This window comes from Hyla sarda, chromosome 3 (assembly GCF_029499605.1).
Source record: "Hyla sarda isolate aHylSar1 chromosome 3, aHylSar1.hap1, whole genome shotgun sequence".
Classification (NCBI taxonomy): domain Eukaryota; kingdom Metazoa; phylum Chordata; class Amphibia; order Anura; family Hylidae; genus Hyla; species Hyla sarda.
In genome coordinates, this window is record NC_079191.1 from 282,962,325 (window position 1) to 282,982,663 (window position 20,339).

The following is a 20,339-nucleotide window of genomic DNA, read 5'->3' on the forward strand; positions in this document are numbered from 1 at the left end:
TCATGCACTGGATTTTTTATATGAAGAAATAAACTCGAATGTTTTATCCAGCCTTGGGAGCCGGAACTTCCTCTACTCTTTCTGATTGCTTCACCTGAGGACTTGGCCTCAGAGATTATCCGGAGCTCCCGCTGGTGCAGGTGTATTGTGCTATCTTCTATATACCTTGGAGACGACTTGGTGAGCTGATTCTTTTTATCTATTGTTACTACTTCTTCAGATAGTAGGCAAATTGCTTAGATTATATCGCCTACAAATTTTGCACATTTCTCTTGCGCTTGCATTCTTGAGTGCTGATCTTCAGCTTCCTCCAGAAAGTTCAGGCACATGTATGTAAATGTATATATTATAAAATATTCATAAACTTGTGTTCTGTGACTCACAGGGCCCTTGTGGGTCCACAGGAACACAATTAATAAATGGTTAATGGTTAACTTATTATAATAAAATCAATAACATAGAAGATATTAGGGTTCGACCGATATCGGTTTTTAAGGGCCGATACCGATAATCGGTGCAGGTTAGGGCCGATAGCCGATATTCCGGCATAAGTTATCGGCTATTTAACCCCCTGCGACACCGCTGCAGATCATTGATTTAAAGCAGGCGCTTTAAATCATTGATCTGCAGTGGCTTTTGCGGGGCCATAAGCCGCCGCCGACACCACCCGCTTCTCTCCCCCTATCTGTCAGGGTGGTCCGGGCCATCCATCCTTCATTCCTGTAGTGTCCTGGGGCGTTCCGGGTGAAGAGTGAACCGGTCCGGGCTGTCCATCTTCTCCACTCCTGGCAGGCTCCGGCCTAGTACGCTGCATAGACGCCGCTGCGCAGTGACGCCCGTGCGCAGCGACGCACCTGACGTCACAGCGTAGCGGCGTCTATGCAGTGTACTAGGCCGGAGCCTGCCCGGAGTGGAGAAGATGACCGCCGGAGAAGGACAGCCCGGACCGGTTCACTCTTCACCCGGAACGCCCCCGGACACTACAGGAACGATGCATGGCCCGGACCACCCCCATTACGGGTAATTTTAATTTTTTTATTGACTCAGAGGGTGGGGGAGGGGCCCGACCGGTATAGCGGTATGGGCAAAAATCCATACCGGTATACCGCCCAGCATCACGGTGGGGGGTGCGACGGGTTGGGGGGGTGGCGGGGGGCGGGGCATTATCGGCTTATTGACAAGGTAATTGCCGATACTGATAATGCCCAAAATCGTGATTATCGGCCGATAATATCGGACATACCGATAATCGGTCGATCCCTAGCAGATATACATATATAATTAAAATCTGAATAAAAAATGAGCCAAAATTTTTTTATAATACTTTAAAAAAGTGTCCACATATCAATAAAAAGCAGTGAGGTAGTGGTGGTAGAATATGGGATAGTCTCTCTCAAGTCACGATATTCACAAATGTTTTATATCCAGTTGAATAGAGTGTCCCATGTATTCTCTCACTCATATTCTCTCATATGATACAGCGATTGCGGAATTATGTAACTTTACAGAGTTAGCTTGTCACAATAGTAGCGGTTGTCTTTGAGGTTATACACGATCCTGGCTCTCTATGCAGAGAGCCCGCTGCTAGAGACACAGGCTGTCTCAAAGGTATGCAGTGACAATTGTAAACTTTAGTAGTATAGATAGTTTATGTGCAGAGTTGGTACCTTCTGTTAGCTGCGCTCGGTCAAACGAGAGTCCCGATTCCCTGGGCAGAGGGAGTGCTGCTGGAGACTCTGCCGTCTCAGGTAAGCAACGGCAGCAGTGGGCTCAGTCTGTGGGTACTGCAGAGGTTTTCCCACAGATGGTAGGAGGAAGCCTGTGGCGTCCTCGTGGTTGAGGATTGCACGTACTGTCTTGGATAGATTGACAGACAGCAGTGGATGTTAGGTAACGCTGTATCTGGCAAGAACTTGATATTGTGGCACTTGCATTATAGATGTATGTGGCTGGTATACGGCTGGACGCGTTTCAGGTCCCTTTTAGGACCTTTCTTCAGCAGCTAAGCAGTGTTTCTTTTGTTTATCGTAGTTAAAAAAAAAAAAGTCCAAAATTGCTTTGTTTTGGTCACATCCCCCCCCCCCCAAAAAAGGGGGGATCAAATAGTCACATATACGTAAAAAATTAGCCCTCATACAGCCCCATACACGGAAAAATTAGAAAGGTATAGGTGGTCAGAATAAGGCAATTTTTTTTTTAAGCAGTGCAATAATAGAAAAGTATATAAACATGGGTATCATTTTACTTTATTGACCCACGGAATAAAGAAAACAAGTAATTTTTACCATTAAGTGTACAGTGTGAAAACGAAATCCTCCAAAGTTTGCTACATTTGTTTTTCTTTTCAATTTCCTCCCGGAAATAATAATTTCTTGGGTTTGCCGAACATTTTATGGTAAAATAAGTGATGTCATTACAAAGTACAATTGTTCATGCAAAAAAACAAGCCCTAACATGGGTCTATGGATGAAAATATAGAATAGTTATGGCTCTTAGAAGACAAGGAGGAAAAAACGCAAAAATAAAATTGGTTGTCCTTAAGGCCCACATGGGCTATGTCTTTAAGGGGTTAAAGAGGACATGTTGCAAACTCATACAAAACAATCACCTGATATTCATTCCCATTATTAAAATTAGTTTCACGCCCATCTAACGGATTTCCTGAATTGTCAGACAAACTATAAACCCTCATATCTCAGAAATAGAAGGGCAAATAAAAAAAACTGTAATAAGGTGTTTCATTGGGGCACACTAAGCTATTTAGAGTACCTGTCACCGAACTAAACGTTTAATATATTGTTCCTTATGTATTAAGACACTTTGCTATTTACTTGCTGTTTAAAAACCTTTTTTATGTTTTTAAACGACCACTTTATATGTTCTGTTCCCTGTGCAAGTCAAACCGTTAGTTTGGTCTCCTCCCTGCCTGGCAGGAGACCAAACTCAGGAAGTGTGGGACATGGCGAGGCACAGCTCTCGCATGCTTCAGTGACTTGCGCCTGCTGGGGAACGCCCACTTTCTCCTGCCGGGAGCTCATACAATGTGAGCAAGGGGCAATGTATGATACAGAAATTTTTAAAGCTTGGATTTTTTTTTTTTGAGTTGGCCACAGGTTCTCTTTGAGTAGGTTATTTTAACTTCAGCCCTGTCAGGTCTCCACTACTATCCCTTGAGAGGGCTGCACAGAATAGAGCTGGTAATGGTGAACTGGTGACAATAAAAATTTTTATACAATTTGTTAGCAGAGGGAGCTGGCAGGTTTCTTTGGCAGAGACCACTATCAAAATCCTACATAGGGTCTAAATTAGGGGTATCAAACTCAAATTATCTGGGGGCCACTGGAGATAGCGGCTAGGTGAGGCTGGGCCGCATGCGCCCCCCACACAAAATGCCCCCATCATGACCCCCATCAGGTAGGGCTCCCCAGTAGGTACACAGGCCCCCAGATAGATATGACCCCCATCAGGTAGGGCTCCCAAATAGGTATAGAGGCCACAGATAGATATGATCCCCTATCACTGATGGGGGTAATATCTATCTGGGGGCCTGTTTACCTACTGGGGAGCCCCACCTGATGATCAGGTAGGGGTTCCCAATAGGTGTACAGGCCCCCAAATAGATATTACCCCCGGCAGGTAGGGCTCCTATTTAAACAATTATGCCCCCTAAGAAGATAGGTTACCGTTAGCCCCTGGTTATTAGCAGGTCCTCCCTATTGAGTCATTAGGCAAGAACTGCTACAGTACTTACCAGTGGCCTTGCTAGGGTTGGTGCCACCCGGTGCGGTAAAAAATGGTGTTACCCCCACCAATTGTAAAATGTTGACAAAGATATATATTGAAAGTAATCGCTACATCCCTGATTGGACATATCAGACAATGATAAAAGTAACTCACAGGTCTTGACGTCTTCTCTATAATCTTTCCTTATCTAATTTAGGTACATACCGTTGTGACTTCTTCAAGCTAAATTTTCTCTCTGCAGAACTTGACACCCAGATGGCTCCTTACTTCATCAGAAGATTCTGATCCATATGAAAACAATAATCCATATAACACTGCCAGTCACTGTATCCTCTGAATATAATACTACCACATACTGCGCCCTCTGAATAGAATACTATCACACACTGCGCCTTCTGAATATAATACTATCACACACTGCGCCCTCTCAATATAATACTGCCCCTTCTGAATATAATATTATTACACATCTTGAGACACAGTGATGTGGGGGGGGGGGGGGGGTTATGCTGCAGAAATAATGAGGGACAGTAATGTGTGCATGTGTGTGGGGGGGGGGTGATGTAGACATGATGTGGGGGGTGATGAGGATGATATGATTATCAGCCTTATCATCCCCCTATTACTGTACCCTTATGATCTTATCATGTCTGCATCAACCCCTCGTCTAAATGGTGCCAGCTCAACTGCATGCTATTTACCCTCTTGTTTCCCCATTGTGTTTTAGAGGTTGCCCATAGAGGGAGACTATGTACTATATCTGGTGGTGCTGCCCTGTAGTGGTCGCTTAATGGACACAAGTTCTTGACATGTTGAATGGGGTTTTATTATCCTGTCGAGTGTCTTCTGGGCCAAAAACCGAGAAGGATGCCAAATCTTACTTTTCGATTAGCACAACATATCCTGCTTGCATACTCTTATTTATATAGCGTCTCAATGTAAGTCTCTCTCCCTATCCTTCCCAAGGGTACTAGATTGTGTTTACCTCATCCTGCTGAACGACCATTTTAACAATATATGGGACCCCTGGATGTCGTCATCTTCATATTGCCCGACATGCATCACAGTACAGTATGTCCGTGTTGGGACCGGTCATAGATATTTCCATCGTCTCCTAGTCATTGTTTGACCTTACTTCATACTCCTGCATGACTGGACTATGATTTGTCTATTGCTTAGACATTTTTCTTTGTACTGTATTATGTTAATTTTGCTGTACTGGCCTTGTTGGGCTTTATTTCAGTTGATGTATTGAAGCTAGATTTTACTAATGATCAATAAAAGCTTCATGGTTTGACTGTCAATATTTGATATGGTTCCATGTTAATGCTGCCATGACACCTGTAGAAAGCCTTTGGGGTTTGCTTTATCAAAACCTGTGTAGAGGAAGAATGGTGCAGTTGCCCATAGCAACTAATCCGACTTGCTTCTTTTATTTTTAATAAGGCTTTGGTAAAATAAGTGATATGACTTCTGTTAGTATCGGAAAAGATATCAGAAAAGTATGGTCAGCATTAGTAACATAAAAGATCTGCTAAAATGGCAGTCTAATAAGTTGACAACACCTGTGTACGGTAATGCCGTTAACCAGAAATCTGAAACTTGTACATTGCAAACTAAAAAAAAATTTTTTTTATTGGATTATCACTAGAAGCTTCCTTTTTTGTAGACATTGCTTAAAAAGAACACAGCACAATAGACAAAGTGTTCATCACATCAGTCGTAATAATTATGCTTCACTCCCGTGCAGCTCACACGGGCACCTGACAATTACAATCCAACGGGGTGCTCAATCAAGAAACATATCCATAGTAGCCAGCAAAAGAGAATAGAGATGGCACTCACCAGTGACTATGCAGGAACGGTGACTCTTTATTTACAAAATTACAACCGGCAAACAGCATAGGGAAGAGGAACGCCAAGAGTGTGATAGCTATTTCTTGGGCCAGGCTGAAGAAGTGCGCCTAGCGCACAAAATAGCTATCGCACATTTGGCGTCCCTCTTCCCTGTGCTGTTTGTCTATGTTGTAATTTTGTAAATAGTCACCCTTCCTGCATCGTCACTGGTGAGTGCCATCTACATTCTCTTTTGCTGGCTACTATTGCTTAAGTGTTGTGTTCAGGCAGTAATGATTCCTCTTTTTCATTTAGGTCAGTTCTAGTATTAGCTATATTAAGAAGTCGAATACAAGAAGTCAAATATACCTTAATGGATTTCCTGTAAATAAAGGAGTTACTCGAATAACTTGCAGAATGGACATAAGTAAGTTGCCTCTATTATCAGCATGAAGTCTGTAAACGTAAATGAAATGCAATGTAGTAGAATTCCCAAAACTTAGTTCAACATGATTCCATAGAAATGAGTTTCCCATTATAATCACGTATTATAAACTGGTAATGCTGAAGAGTCCTGTCCACACACAAATAAAAGGTAAAAACTGTTTGTTCTGTACAATTGTCCAGTCATCTTTTATTAGAAACAGGGTAGTGCCCATAATGGCCACTGAGCCTGGATATGCATGCACAGATATGAAGTAGATTGATTCTTTTTTTATTTTTTACACAATTATTTGTTGTGCCTTTTAAGTTCCTTCTTTAAATAAGACTTCCTGTATTCAGAATGCACTTAACTCTTTTTTGCAGGAGATTACAGGTCATCTGGTGAGCAACAGAATCCGATACACAATGCATTGGTGAGCGTACGGTTACTTGTTCTGTACAATCCTCTGAGTTACCATAGAACAAGTATTATCGTTCAGCAAGAGGTGATTGCTGTGGATGGTAGCAAGGTAAGCACAACTTGAATTATAAAAAATTTCGCGGACTGTTTTAGGCCATGTTCATACACCATAAACTTTGCCATTTTATCAGCCAATTATGGCTAAAAACTGCAGGCTTTTGGTCATGTATGTATTTTATTTAATTTTTTTTCTTCATGTAAAAACCTGAAAATACGGTCTCACACTAAGAAAAATAGTTTTTTTTTTTTTCCTGTTTACACTGTGTGAACTTGGTCTTAAAGGGAATCGGTCAGCTTGTTAGAGCTACACCATTGGGTAGTTGTTAGGCTATAAAAGCAAACTGTACTTTTACTGAAGCTGATGGTGAATACCACAGTAAAAGAAATAAAGAATCATCTTTTTATTTCTCAGCCACGTGTCAAGGAGGAAGAGCAAAGTTGCTCCCACCTCCTCGCTTGCATTCATCTCTTTACAAAGACATGTATATCGGTTAAAAAGGGGATGGGAGGTGTGCGTGGCAGCGGCACTTGAGCAGCTTGGCCCCACCTCTTTGACACTTGGCTGAAAATGGAGGAGAGAATATTGTGGAATAAGTAATTCTTTACAGAAAGTGATTATTCCAGGATTTTTATTTTTCAGCCTTTGAGCCCATGATGCCAATTTATAATACTGTTTCTATTGCCTCTATGTGCCTCTTTGTCTTATTTTCATGCACATTTTACTATTTTCTCTGACCTTTCCCAGTATTCCATGCAGTTAGAGAGAAATAAGTCACTTGGTCTCCAGGGGGCATGGCTACACTGTGGTAGGTGGGTGGATAGTATTACTGCAATAAATCCCTTCCACTCTGCTATCCGCCCACTCACTGCAGCATACCCACGCTCTCTGGAGACATGTATCTTATGACATATTGGGGGGGGGCACTTACTATAGCGATCCCAACAGTTTTTTCTCAGGTTTTGTGCGCCAGAATTTGTGACCAAAAAATCCAAACAATCAGGCCAACTCTCCATTTTACATTACATATTTACTAATGTTCCCACATACAATGTGGTGGAGCTGTGGAAAAGCCAACAACTCTGAGCAGTTGTTAAAAAAAAATAAAAAAAAGTGCAAAATGTAGGAATTTTTTTTTTAAAGATCATGGAAAAATACTCGGGGAGAAAACCCCAGACAGAAAACTACACTCCATTCTTAGTAAATCAGGACCATTGAGGGTTATTTACTGATGTGTTTTCGATGGTTTTTGTGGCTGAATTTATAAATGTCATGTGCGCCCAGAAAAGCCTTCAAACCCGACCATGACTAAATTTTTCCAAAAAAGGGGGGATGGCGTCTGGAGAAAGGGGCGTTTCCCTGACAGAAAGTGTGACCCAGACAAAAGGGTTGTGTTCCCTACAAAGGGGGCATGTCCCAACATATTTTCTTAGGTTTCCACATAACATGTGGTGGATTTAAGCTCTGGAAAACGTAACAGTTTAAAAAAAATAAATAAAAAAAAAGCAAATATGTAGGGAAAAATTTGTAAATACCGTAGAAAAATACCTGTCGGGGGGGGGGGGGGAACATACAGAAAACTACTCTACAGTAAATCAACCACATTGTCTCTAAAGCGGAGAAAGGTCAGGGACAAAGGCAAATAAAAAAGACTTGCAATACAGCACTTCCGGGTGTACGGAGGTAATAGAAGCATATTATTCAGTATTATAACTTGGCATCATAGGCAGAAGGAAGAAATACTCCTTGAATATCACTTTAAGTAGCACACTGGATGGCGCATACACCAGGGTTTCTTTAGTGTGTTAAAGGAAATCAGTCAGCCCGTTCACCCACACTAAACCCAATACACTGGGCTATAGTGTGGGTGAACAGGAATCCAATGAGGGGTCATTTAATTAAATATGTCCAGTAGGTCCTGAGATATGTCCCCCAGAAGATCCTCTGCTGAATTCAGTGAATCATGCGCAGGGGGCGGGGCTCCACGGCTCAATTTACATATTCATTGTCTGTGACGCCACCTTACTAGGATTTTATGAATAGTAAATATAAAGGGGTTTATCACATTGTATTTTAGCTTTGCTAACACATTTTTTTAATGAAAAAGTTGGGATGGGCCAGGATTAGAAAAACATGGCTGCTTTCTCTTAAGAACAGTGCCTCACCTCTCCTCATCCTCTTCACTTTAGTTGAACTGAGCTGCAATACTGGTTCCAACCTGTGGACACTTGTAAGGCTACATTCACATTGCGATTTTGCAATCCTTTTTTTTTTTATCAGGTTTTTTCCCCCCAAAACGGAAAACAGAAAACTGACAAAATCGTATGCAAAATTGTGCATTATAAAAACCGTATAAAAATGTGATGTGAATGCACCCTAACACTGTTTCTGGAAGAAAGATGTAATGTTGTTCTATTCCTGACAATGCTATTAGATATGTTCGTTTATGCTTGAAATGTATTAATTTTAGCATGTGCTGAAATAAATGGTAATATTTGTTGTGCTAGGATTCTGTGCATATAAGCTCTCAATGTCAGCACAAAAACTTGTTGTTGTTTTTCATGTATATTTAACTATTCTGGTCCATAAAATAAGTGGGGTAATACTGAAAATATTGTTATTAATAGGTTAATGTAAGTGATATAGCGCAAGTGGAATTGTTGGTAAATGTAAATTTGCAAATACTTCGATATTCAAGTTCAACAAAGAGTCTTGAAGATTCACAACTGTACACCATCCCTTGGGACAACGATGTCTTAGTTACCTTTCCAAGCATCTCAGATTCTGGTAAGATTTATTAGACTCTCTTCAAATGTAGATGTGTACCGGGGTAATTTTAGTTTGGAATAAAGATGTCACATGGTTGATCTAATCACAATGTACAATAATATATGAATGGACAGTATGAAGATCTTTCTAGTGATCATCTTATATCTCAGCCAGTAACTAGAGATGAGCGAATTTACAGTAAATTCGATTCGTCACAAACTTCTCGGCTCGGCAGTTGGTTTTATCCTGCGTAAATTAGTTCAGTTTTCAGGTGCTCCGGTGGGCTGGAAAAGGTGGATACAGTCCTAGGAAAGAGTCTCCTAGGACTGTATCCACCTTTTCCAGCCCACCGGAGCACCTGAAAGCTGAACTAATTTATGCAGGATAAGTCATCAACTGCCGAGCCAAGAAGTTCGTGACAAATCGAATTTACTGTAAATTCGCTCTTCTCTACCAGTAACCGTGACAACCATCCACTACTAGAGGAAAGAATGTTTCACCATCATCACAGATGGGGATTCTTTACTGTAAGAGCAGTGAGACTATGGAACTCTTTTCTACATGATGTTGTGATGTCTGACTCCATAAACAAGTTCAAGGAGGGCCTGGATGCTTTTTACTTTAGATACAGTCATGGCCGTAAATGTTGCACCCCTGAAATTTTTCAAGAAAATGAAGTATTTCTCACAGAAAAGGATTACAGTAACACATGTTTATTCCCTTTGTGTGTATTGGAACTAAACCAAAAAAGGGAGGGAAAAAAGCAAATTGGACAAAAATGGGCTGGACAAAACTATTGGCACCCTTAACTTAATATTTGGTTGCACACCCTTTGGAAAAAATAAATGAAATCAGTTGCTTCATATAACCATCAATAAGCTTTTACACCTCTCAGCCGGAATGTTGGACCACTCTTCCTTTGCAAACTGCTCCATGTCTCTCTTATTGGAAGGCGCCTTTTGCCAACAGCAATTTTAAAGGGGTACTGTCCAGAGCAGCATATGTTTGCTATGGGGATTTTCTCCTACTCTGGACAGTTCTTAAAATTGACAGAGATGTCAGCAGAGAGATCTGTGTTCCAAAAAGAAAATAATTTCTTCCGTAGTATTCAGCAGCTAATAAGTCCTGGAAGGATTAAGATTTTTTAATAGAAGTCATTTACAAATCTGTAACTTTCTGGCACCAGTTGATTTAAAAAAAAAAAAAAAAAAAAAAAAAAAAAAACCACTTCCACCGGATTACCCCTTTAACCCCTTAAGGACCAGGGGTTTTTCCGTTTTTGCATTTTCGTTTTTTCCTCTTTGCCTTAAAAAAATCATAACTGTTTCAATTTTGCACCTAAAAATCCATATGATGGCTTATTTTTTGCGCCACCAATTTTACTTTGCAGTGACATCAGTCATTTTGCCCAAAAATCGACGGTGAAACGGAAAAAAAAATCACTGTGAGACAAAATTGAAAAAAAACACCATTTTGTAACTTTTGGGGGCTTCCGTTTCTACACAGTACATTTTTCGGTAAAAATTACACCTTATCTTCTGTAGGTCCATACGATTAAAATGATCCCCTACTTATATAGGTTTGATTTTGTTGGACTTCTGGAAAAAATCATAACTACATGCAGGAAAATTTATATGTTTCAAATTGTCATCTTCTGCCCCTATAACTTTTTTATTTTTCCGTGTATGGGGCGGTATGAGGGCTAATTTTTTGCGCCGTGATCTGAAGTTTTTAGGGGTACCATTTTTGCATTGATAGGACTTATTGATCGCTTTTTATTCATTTTTTCATTATATAAAAAGTGACCAAAAATGCACTATTTTGGACTTTGGAATTTTTTTGCACGTACGCCATTGACCGTGTGGTTTAATTAACAATATATTTTTATAAAACGGACATTTCCGCAAACGGCGATACCACATATGTTTATTTTTATTTACAGTTTTTTTTTTTTTTTTTTTTTATGGGAAAAGGGGGGTGATTTAAACTTTTAATAGGGAAGGGGTTAAATGATCTTTATTCACTTTTTTTTATTTTTTTTTTTTTTTTTTTTTTTTTTTTGCAGTGTTATAGGTCCCATAGGGACCTATAACACTGCACACACTGATCTTTTAAATTGATCACTGGTTTCTCATAGGAAACCAGTGATCGCTGATTCTGCCGCTTGACTGCTCATGCCTGGATCTCAGGCACTGAGCAGTCATTCGGCGATGGGACAGCAAGGAGGCAGGTAGGGGCCCTCCCGCTGTCCTGTAAGCTGTTCGGGATGCCGTGATTTCACCGCGGCTATCCCGAACAGCTCCCTGAGCTAACCGGCATACTTTCACTTTAGACGCGGCGTTCAATTTTGAACGCCGCGTCTAAAGGGTTAATAGCACGCAGCACCGCGATCAATGCAGCGCGCTATTAGCCACGGGTCCGACCCGCGTTATAGATCAGGAGTGGACTCATGACGTAAGGTTACATCATTGGTCCTGAAAAGGTTAAAGGGGTACTCCGGTGAAAACCTTTTTTTTTTTTTTTTTTTTTTTTTTTTTATCAACTGGTGCCAGAAAGTTAAACAGATTTGTAAATTACTTCTATTAAAAAATCTTAATCCTTCCTGTACTTATTAGCTGCTGAATACTACAGCGGAAATTATTTTCTTTTTGAAACACAGAACTGACATCTCTGTCCATTTTATGAACTGTCCAGAACAGCATATGTTTGCTATGGGGATTTCCTTTTACCCTGGACAGTTCCTAAAATGGACAGAGATGTCAGCAGAGAGCACTGTGCTCATGATGTCAGCATACAGCTCTGTGATTCAAACGTAAAAGAATTTCCACTGTAGTATTCAGCAGCAAAAAAAGTACAGGAAGGATTAAGATTTTTTTATAGAAGTAATTTACAAATCTGTTTAACTTTCTGGCACCAGTTGATTTAAAAAAAAATAAGTTTTTCACCGGAGTATCCCTTTAAGATCTCTCCACAGGTGTTCAATGGGATTTAGATCTGGACTCATTGCTGGCCACTTCAGGACTCTCCAGCGCTTTGTTGCCATCCATTTCTGGGTGTTTTTTTACGTATGTTTGGGGTAATTGTCCTGCTCGAAGACCCAAGGTCTCGGATGCAAACCCAGCTTTCTGACACTGGGCTGTACAGTGCGACCCAAAATCCGTTGGTAATCCTCAGATTTCATGATGCCTTGCACACATTCAAGGCACCCAGTGCCCGAGGCAGCATAACAACCCCAAAACATAATTGAACCTCCACCATATTTCACTGTAGGTACTGTATTCTTTTCTTTGTAGGCCTCCTTCTGTTTTCAGTAAACGGTAAAATGATGTGCTCTATCTTGGTATCATCTATCCAAAAGATGTTTTCCCAGAAGGATTTTGGCTTACTCAAGTTCATTTTGGCAGTTCATTTTTTATGTGTCTGGGTCTCCTGCCATAGCGTTTCATTTAAATGTTGACGGATAGTTTGCGCTGACACTTAAGCTCACTGAGCCTGCAGGACAGCTTGAATATATTTGGAACTTGTTTGGGGCTGCTTATCCACCAGCCCAGGGAGAATTAGCTACCGTGCCATGGGTTGCAATCTACTTGATAATGTTGTGCACTGTGGACAAAGGCAGATCTAGATCTCTGGAGATGGACTTGAGATTGTTGATATTTTACCACAAATCCTTAGACAGTTCTCTTCTCCTCTTTCTGTTGCCCATGCTTAGTGTGGCACACACACACGCACACAATGCAAAGACTAAGTGAACTTCTCTCCTTTTTTATCCGCTTTCAGGTTGATTTATATATTGCCCACACTGTTACTTGCCCCAGGTAAGTTTAAAGGAGCATCACATGCTTGAAACTATCTTATGTTTCCACAATTTTGAAAGGGTGCCAATAATTTTGTCCATTTTTGGAGTTTGGTGTGACATTATGTCCAATTAGCTTTTTTTTCCTCCCTTTTTTGGTTTAGTTACACGGGGAATAAATGTGTCTAGCAAAACGTGTTACTGCAATCCTTTTCTGTGAGAAATTTTTCATTTTCTTGAAAAATTTCAGGGTTGCCAACATTTACGATGACTGTATATATAGGTGTGGAAAAAAAAATTAATAAATAAGTCGTAGCACTCCAAAAAGTAGGGGAAAAAAATCAAGTGGCTTTATTCCATATCACAGATACAGGTGCAATGTTTCGGCTGCCATGCTTGAGAAAAGCTGCATAGGCAACCGAAACCTTGCACCTATCTTTTGCTGCTGTGTCTGGATTGGGCTTTCAACCGGGGCCAACTAGCCTCTTGCACCCATTTTATTTTTATTTTTTTTTAACCTTTGCCTTGGTGAGTGCTGCTCCTATAGTTTTATAAATATATATATATATTTCTATCAATAGGTAGAATTGAAAAGGCTGCACTCACCGCTCTGTTTCTTCAGTGCTTTATTATGGATACATGATGGGGTTACACATAGCTGGTGCTTTTAAAGGCTAGAGCGACACATGTTTCGCGCCGATCAGCGCATCGTCTGGCTTCCAACTAACCCTTCAGTAATCTGATGCAATTATGCAGTCGTACCTGCTACTCACCTGGACAGGTGATTACAGTTCCGGGTTATGCGTTGTCTCCCTCAATCTGTGCCGCGTCCACACCAGGTCCTGGGCGGTGAGTACAGAAGTCGCCGTGCTCACTGCACGGAGAGGAAACCTCACTGCACAGTGAGGCAACGCCGGCGTCACTGAGGTGCTGAACACATGACCAGGGCGCTTGGTAACCATGGATGCTGCTCGGTCTGACATAGTGTGTGTTTGCAAAATCCACATAGGGGCCTATAACATTACATACACTGATCTTTTACACAGATCACTGGCATGTATTAACATGCCTGTGATCAGTGTTATCGGCACTTGACTGCTCCTGCCTGGATCTCAGGCACGGAGGAGTCATTTGCCGATCGGACACCGAGGAGGCAGGTAGGGTCCCTCCCGGTGTCCTGTAAGCTGTTCGGGATGCCGCAATTTCACCACGGCAGTCCCAAACAGCCCGACTGAGCAGCCGGGATAGTATCACTTTCGCTTCAGACGCGGCGGTCAGCTTTGATTGCCGCATCTGAAGGGTTAATACAGGGCGTCACGGCGATTGGTGATCTCCTGTGTTAGCCGCGGGTCCCAGCCGTTGACCGCCGCATATCGCGGGAGACGGCGCAGGGCGTAAATATACGTTCTTCGTCGTTCAGGAGTTAAAGTTGCCTTGAGGAGTGGCACCTTCCAACCAGTTACTCCTTTTTTCTTCTTTAAATTGATTAGTGCCCAAGATACTGGCCAAAGTTTTATTTCTTCGATAACTTAAAAGGGGACTTCCTTTAGCTGTTTCTTTTAGATCAGGGTCGCTTTCTATAATACACCAATGCTTACGGATGGCATTTTGGATAACCGTATCCATACTTGTGTGTTTGAAGGAGAAAACAAATCTTTTATCTGTTTTCCTTTTAGTCTTCTCTTTTAGAAGATCCTCTCGTTTTAGGACTTTAGCTTTTTCATGTGCTTTCTGAATTAATCCAGTGGGATAGCCACGTTCTTCTAGTCTGCTAGCCAACTGTTTGTCCTGTAGATCGCAGGATGCATCATCACTGTTTTGTTCTTCTTATACGAATGAATTGGCCATATGGGATGGCTTTTTTGGAAGAGGAGGAGGGCATTTTGTGGCCGTAGCTTTTCTGAAATTAGATGTTTTTTATTTTATTATCTTCAATTTCCACTTTGACGTCCAGAAATTCCATCCCACGGCCACCAAACAGGTAAGTGAAATGCATTTCAAAATCTCCATTATTAATAAGGTATTCTACAAACTGACTGAACTGAAATTCATTGCCTTTCCAGACTACAAAAATGTCATCCATATGCCTAATGAATGTTCCGATGGAACAGACAAAGTGGTTCCTGGCAGAAAAAAAATAAAACTTTTCAAAAACTGCCAAAAATAAGTTAGCAAACGTACAAGCCACGGGTGTCCCCATGGCTGTACCGGAGTATTGCCTGTACCATCGGTCATTAAACCTGAAAGCATTGGGATGAAATAAAGTTAAGGTACTCGCAAAATAATTTAAAATTCAATTTAAATTATTTAAAGGGGGTCCTTGCCCATGTGGACGACTAGCTCCCCCACCACCCGGACCCCAAATTTGAGGGATCCGGGTATAAAGGCTCTCCACTTTGACAGAGGCGAGGTAAAAACCATCCTGCCAGGATACCTCCTCCAGTGCCCGCAAAAAAACTCCTGTATCTTTTAGATATGTCGGGAGACTCAAGGATTGGTCTAAGCAACCAGTCCACATACTAAGAGTCCCTCAGTCACAGACCTGATCCTGGAAACATTAGGACGCAACGGGGGACGGGTCAGTGACATATGGACCTTCGGTAGATAATACCAGTAAGGTTTTTTTGGAAATCTTGGTATCAATTTTTCAGCAGTTTTTATTGAGATCACACCTTTCTCAACATATTTTCGCAGTAAAGACTAACTGGCTACAATATTTATTCGTAGGGTCCTCAGTCAGGTGGGTATAAATATTTTTATCTCCTAGTAGTCTAAGGGCCTCTGTTTTATATTGCTTCCAGGTAAGTACCGCTAGGTTCCCTCCCTTATCTGCCCTCCTAAAAATCAGATCTTTTCTATTTTTAAGCCAATTAAATGCCCGTTCTTCTGCTTTTGATTTTGATAAATTGCTGTTTATTGTGGGATACATAATAGATTTCACTTTCTTAGTTACCATTTGTGTGAACATATCGAGGCTACACCCTGATTGCACTGGTGAGCAGAATGTGGATATGTTTACCCCCCCCCCCCCCCCCGTGAATGTCTGTGATTCTGTAGTATTGACATTCACAGCCAGGACAATTTTTTTCAGCGGCAAGTTCAACTAGAAGTTGAGCTCCCTCCAAGATGTCCGCAGATAGATCTATAGAAGCACTAAAGCCAGGCGGTCCTATGTTAAAGCGTTTTTCACCAATTTTCTGAGATTGAACTATTGTACCTCTTTCTTTTTTTAAAGTGCTTGTCCAGATTCATTTTACGAACTGCCTTAAAAATGTCAATTTGAATATATACAATATCAAAAGGTTCAATAAGACAGTAATTAAGCCCCTTGGAAAGAAGTGTTAAACCATCATTAGGTAGAGTGGTACCTGTCAGATTAATGACATTCTGGACCTGAGACATATCAGAAATTTCTTTTACTCTCGCCATGTGACCAGCTTGCGCTTGCTGCCCCTTGGTGGTTTTCATTCCCCTTCCGGATCTTCCTTTTAAAGGGGCTGAGGGTCTAGGTTGTTCCTGTATAGAGACATCTTTGGCCTCATTGGAAAGACTCGTGAGTCTGTAGTACCATAGTCTTGTTTTTTTCCTGCTAAATTGGTTTTTCTGCTAAATTTCTGTACTTTCTTTAAACTCCATTCGAACACTTGGCCATTATCGTAATCAAGTTTGTCCCGGACCATTTGTCCCTTTTTTTTTTCTTTGACATCTTCAGTTTTTTCATAAAATTAGTAAATTGCTCATCTGTTTGGCATTTCCTCAACTCTATTTTGGTGCGACATAACTCAGCTGTGATGTTTTCATATTCTATTTCATCTCTCTGTAAAATCATAAACATCATCTTAAAGGCATGGTCTAGATGTGCCTCTCCATTGATTTTATGAAGGCTTCATCCTCTGTGTATTGGGAGGACTTTATACGAGTTTAGAAAATGGTAAGAAACTACTCCTCAGTCAAGCATATGTCTGGGACAAACTTGATTACGATAATGGCCGAGTGTTCGAATGGAGTTTAAAGAAATATCAGAAGTGCAAAAACCAATTTAGGAGTTAAAAACAAGACTATGGAACTACAGAAATAGACTCGAGTCTTTCCGGGGAGGCCAAAGATGTCCCTATATGGGAACAACCTAGACCCTCAGCCCCTTTAGAAGGAAGATTCAGAGGGTAAGGGGGGGGATAAAGATCAGCAGACCACATGGAGAGACCAATAGAAAATTCTGATATGTCTCAGGTCCAGAATGTAATTAATCTGACAGGGACCACTCTACCTAATGATTGTTTAACACTTCTTTCCACGGGGCTTAATTACTGTCTCGTTGAACCTTTAGATATTGTTGATCTACAAATTGACATTTTCAAGGCAGTAAGTGAGATGAATCTGGCCAAGCACTTAAAAAAAAAAGTGGTACAATAGTTCAAGCTCAGAAAATTGGTAAAAAAAGCTTAAACATAGGATCGGTTGGTTTTAGTGCTTCTACAGATCTACCTGCGGACATCTTGGAGGGAGCTCAGCTTCTAGTTGAACTGACCGCTGAAAAAAATTTCCTGGTTGTAAATGTCAATACTACAGAACCACAGACATTCACGATATGTTCACACAAATGGTAACTAAGGAAGTGAAATCTACAATGTTTCCCACAATAAACAGCAATTTGTCAAAAGCAGAAGAACGAGCACTTAATTGGCTTAAAATAGAAAAGATCTGATTTTTAGGAGGGCCGATAAGGGAGGGAACCTAGTGATACTTACCCGGTAGCAATATAAAACAGAGGCCCTTAGGAAGTAAAAATATTTATAGATATACTCTTGCATAGGAGAAAGCACGGAGCACTGACCGTTATCTTGCAGAAGATGTCCTTTATTGGAGTTTACGACATATTCATGTGTACAGGTGGGGAGAGCGGACGCCGGTAGGAGAAGAGCGGCAACGGACCGTATCACGCGTTAGCGCTTCTTCAGGCCCTATGACATCACGTACTTGAGGTGTACTTTTAAAATCCTCTGACCTGGTGGTCATAGCAACCAACCACACCTGGCGCGGATGCGACACAGATGTTGGGAGACAACGTATAACCCGGAACTGTAATCACCTGTCCAGGTGAGTAGCAGGTGCGACTGCATAAATGCATCAGTTTACTGAAGAGATAGTTGGGAGCCAGATAATGCGCTGATCAGCGCAAAACATATGTCGCTCTAGCCTGTGAAAGCACCCGCTATGTGTACCCCCCCATCATATATCCATAATAAAGCACTGAAGAAACAGAGCGGTGAGTGCAGCCTTTTCATTTCTACCTATGGATTGATTGCATTTGTATTGCTGTAGGCTTTGTACCACCGCCTTTGTGCTGCATACTGTACACACACAGCCACCGGTAAAAGGGACCACTGTTAATGGACATTGCACATTATTACTAGTAGTGGCAGCTTTTTTTTTTCCTCCACTTGTGATATATAATGTGTGTATATAATAATAATTATAATTTATATATATATATATATATATATATATATATATATATATATATAGCTATGATATTGCAAGCTCTGGCTACTAGATTTCTGTAGGCGGTATGCCAAACCCGAGATTTATTCTAATTACCAGATTCACAATCAGGAAGGAATTTCTTTCCCCCTTAGTCTGGGGCAATAAACACTTCGGATTCATAGGGGTATTTTTGGCCACCTAGCTTGAACTTGATGGATGTCCCTTTTTTTTTTTTTTTTTTTTAATCTTATCAGCTATGGTCTTGATTTGTTATTTTTTTTGACCATGCATAGGTGACTAAACCATCTTATGGTGATATAAAGTTATTGCAATACCTTAACACGTCCCAGACTGGTGGTTTGATAGTAATAGGCTGTAAAAAAAATATATATATATTTAAATAGTAAGTTAGTTAGGAGGTAACCCTAGTATTTACCATAGACCAGAAACCTACACATTTTATAACAAATTGTTTATAACAAATTGTTTATAACAAATTGTTAATAAAGTTGTTGCAGTACACATTTTAAAAAAAGCCCTTATACAATGCAAAAAAAAACCTAGGTAGCCTATTAAGTGCAAAATGTATTATTGTTTTTTGTAAAAATGATGCCAGCATATAGCACAGATTGGTGAATACCTCCTTGCTAGGAGTGAAAATACCTTGGTCTTAACATGGATAACTACAGATGGCTTGTGTGTTCTAATACAGCAGGGGATAGTATTCCACAACAAACTACCAGAGAATACAGTATTGGACAGAACACAACGGTGGATGAGGAGCCATTTCCTGGCAAACTCCCGGAAACTCCAATTAGAACGGTTATTCCAGCCTCCTCTTATAAGGTGAAATTATAGATTATACATATTAGGCTATATGCACCTTGTTTTTGCATTGTCATTTCATCATATGCACCAGTAAAAAGCCCCTGGTGCTTACCACAAATGTATCTGTAGGCCCACATTTATGGGCAAAAGTTTGAAAAGGTATATATTTATTTTTTTTGGCCTTTGGGTTATTTGTCAGAAAACCTAAACAGTGACTACATCACATCTTCTTTCCTTCAAAAGTACATGTACCAAATCCTCCAGTGGAATTTTCTTGTAACATTGGCAATTGCTATGTATTGCTATATGTGGGGTATATTTTTTTTAATCCTACAATTTTATATGATATTTATACAAAGGTTGTTATCCGCATGTGAATGTAGGGGATTAACCCCCTCCCGACCAAGGACATAAATGTACTTCCTGGTGCGGTGGTACTTCGCGCACCAGGACGTACATTTACTCGGGTCATGTGCGGCCGGTCCTGGCAGCTGATAGCAGCCAGGGACCCGCCAGTAATGGCTTACATCCGATCACCCACGGCATGTCCACGGGGATCAGATCAGCTAATATGGCGGACAGAGGTCCCCTCACCTACCTCCGCCACCTTTTCGGCTTCTCCTATGGTCTGAGGTTGCGCAGACCAGAGCATAAGATAGCCGATAACACTGATTAGTGTTATGCCCTATGCATAGCACTAAACAGTATTAGCAATCAAATGATTGCTATAAATAGTCCCCTATAGGGACATAAAAGTGTAAGTAAAAAAAAGTGAAAAATCCCCTCACCAATAAAAATGTAAAAGGTAAAAATTTACTTATCAACATTTTTTTCTTTCCATAAGTCCTGAGGCGGCACACAAAAGGTTAACATCTTTTCTTTTTCCTACTGGACAGAAGATATCACAATAGGATTAATTAAACAATTAACAATTAATCCAGGACATCTGGACAAGGACAACCCCCCCCCTCCCCCCAAGT

General features: G+C 40.8%; 1 protein-coding gene across 1 annotated transcript in view; it reads left to right on the top strand.

Moving 5' to 3' along the window:
* Positions 1–20,339, top strand: part of GINM1 (glycosylated integral membrane protein 1) — a 34,608-nt gene that overhangs the window by 7,116 nt on the left and 7,153 nt on the right. Inside the window, exons 3-6 of the mRNA XM_056566768.1 lie at positions 5,896–6,007; positions 6,388–6,533; positions 9,110–9,269; positions 19,244–19,377. Of these exons, the coding sequence (XP_056422743.1) occupies positions 5,896–6,007; positions 6,388–6,533; positions 9,110–9,269; positions 19,244–19,377 (552 nt within the window). The remainder of the gene's footprint in view (positions 1–5,895; positions 6,008–6,387; positions 6,534–9,109; positions 9,270–19,243; positions 19,378–20,339) is intronic.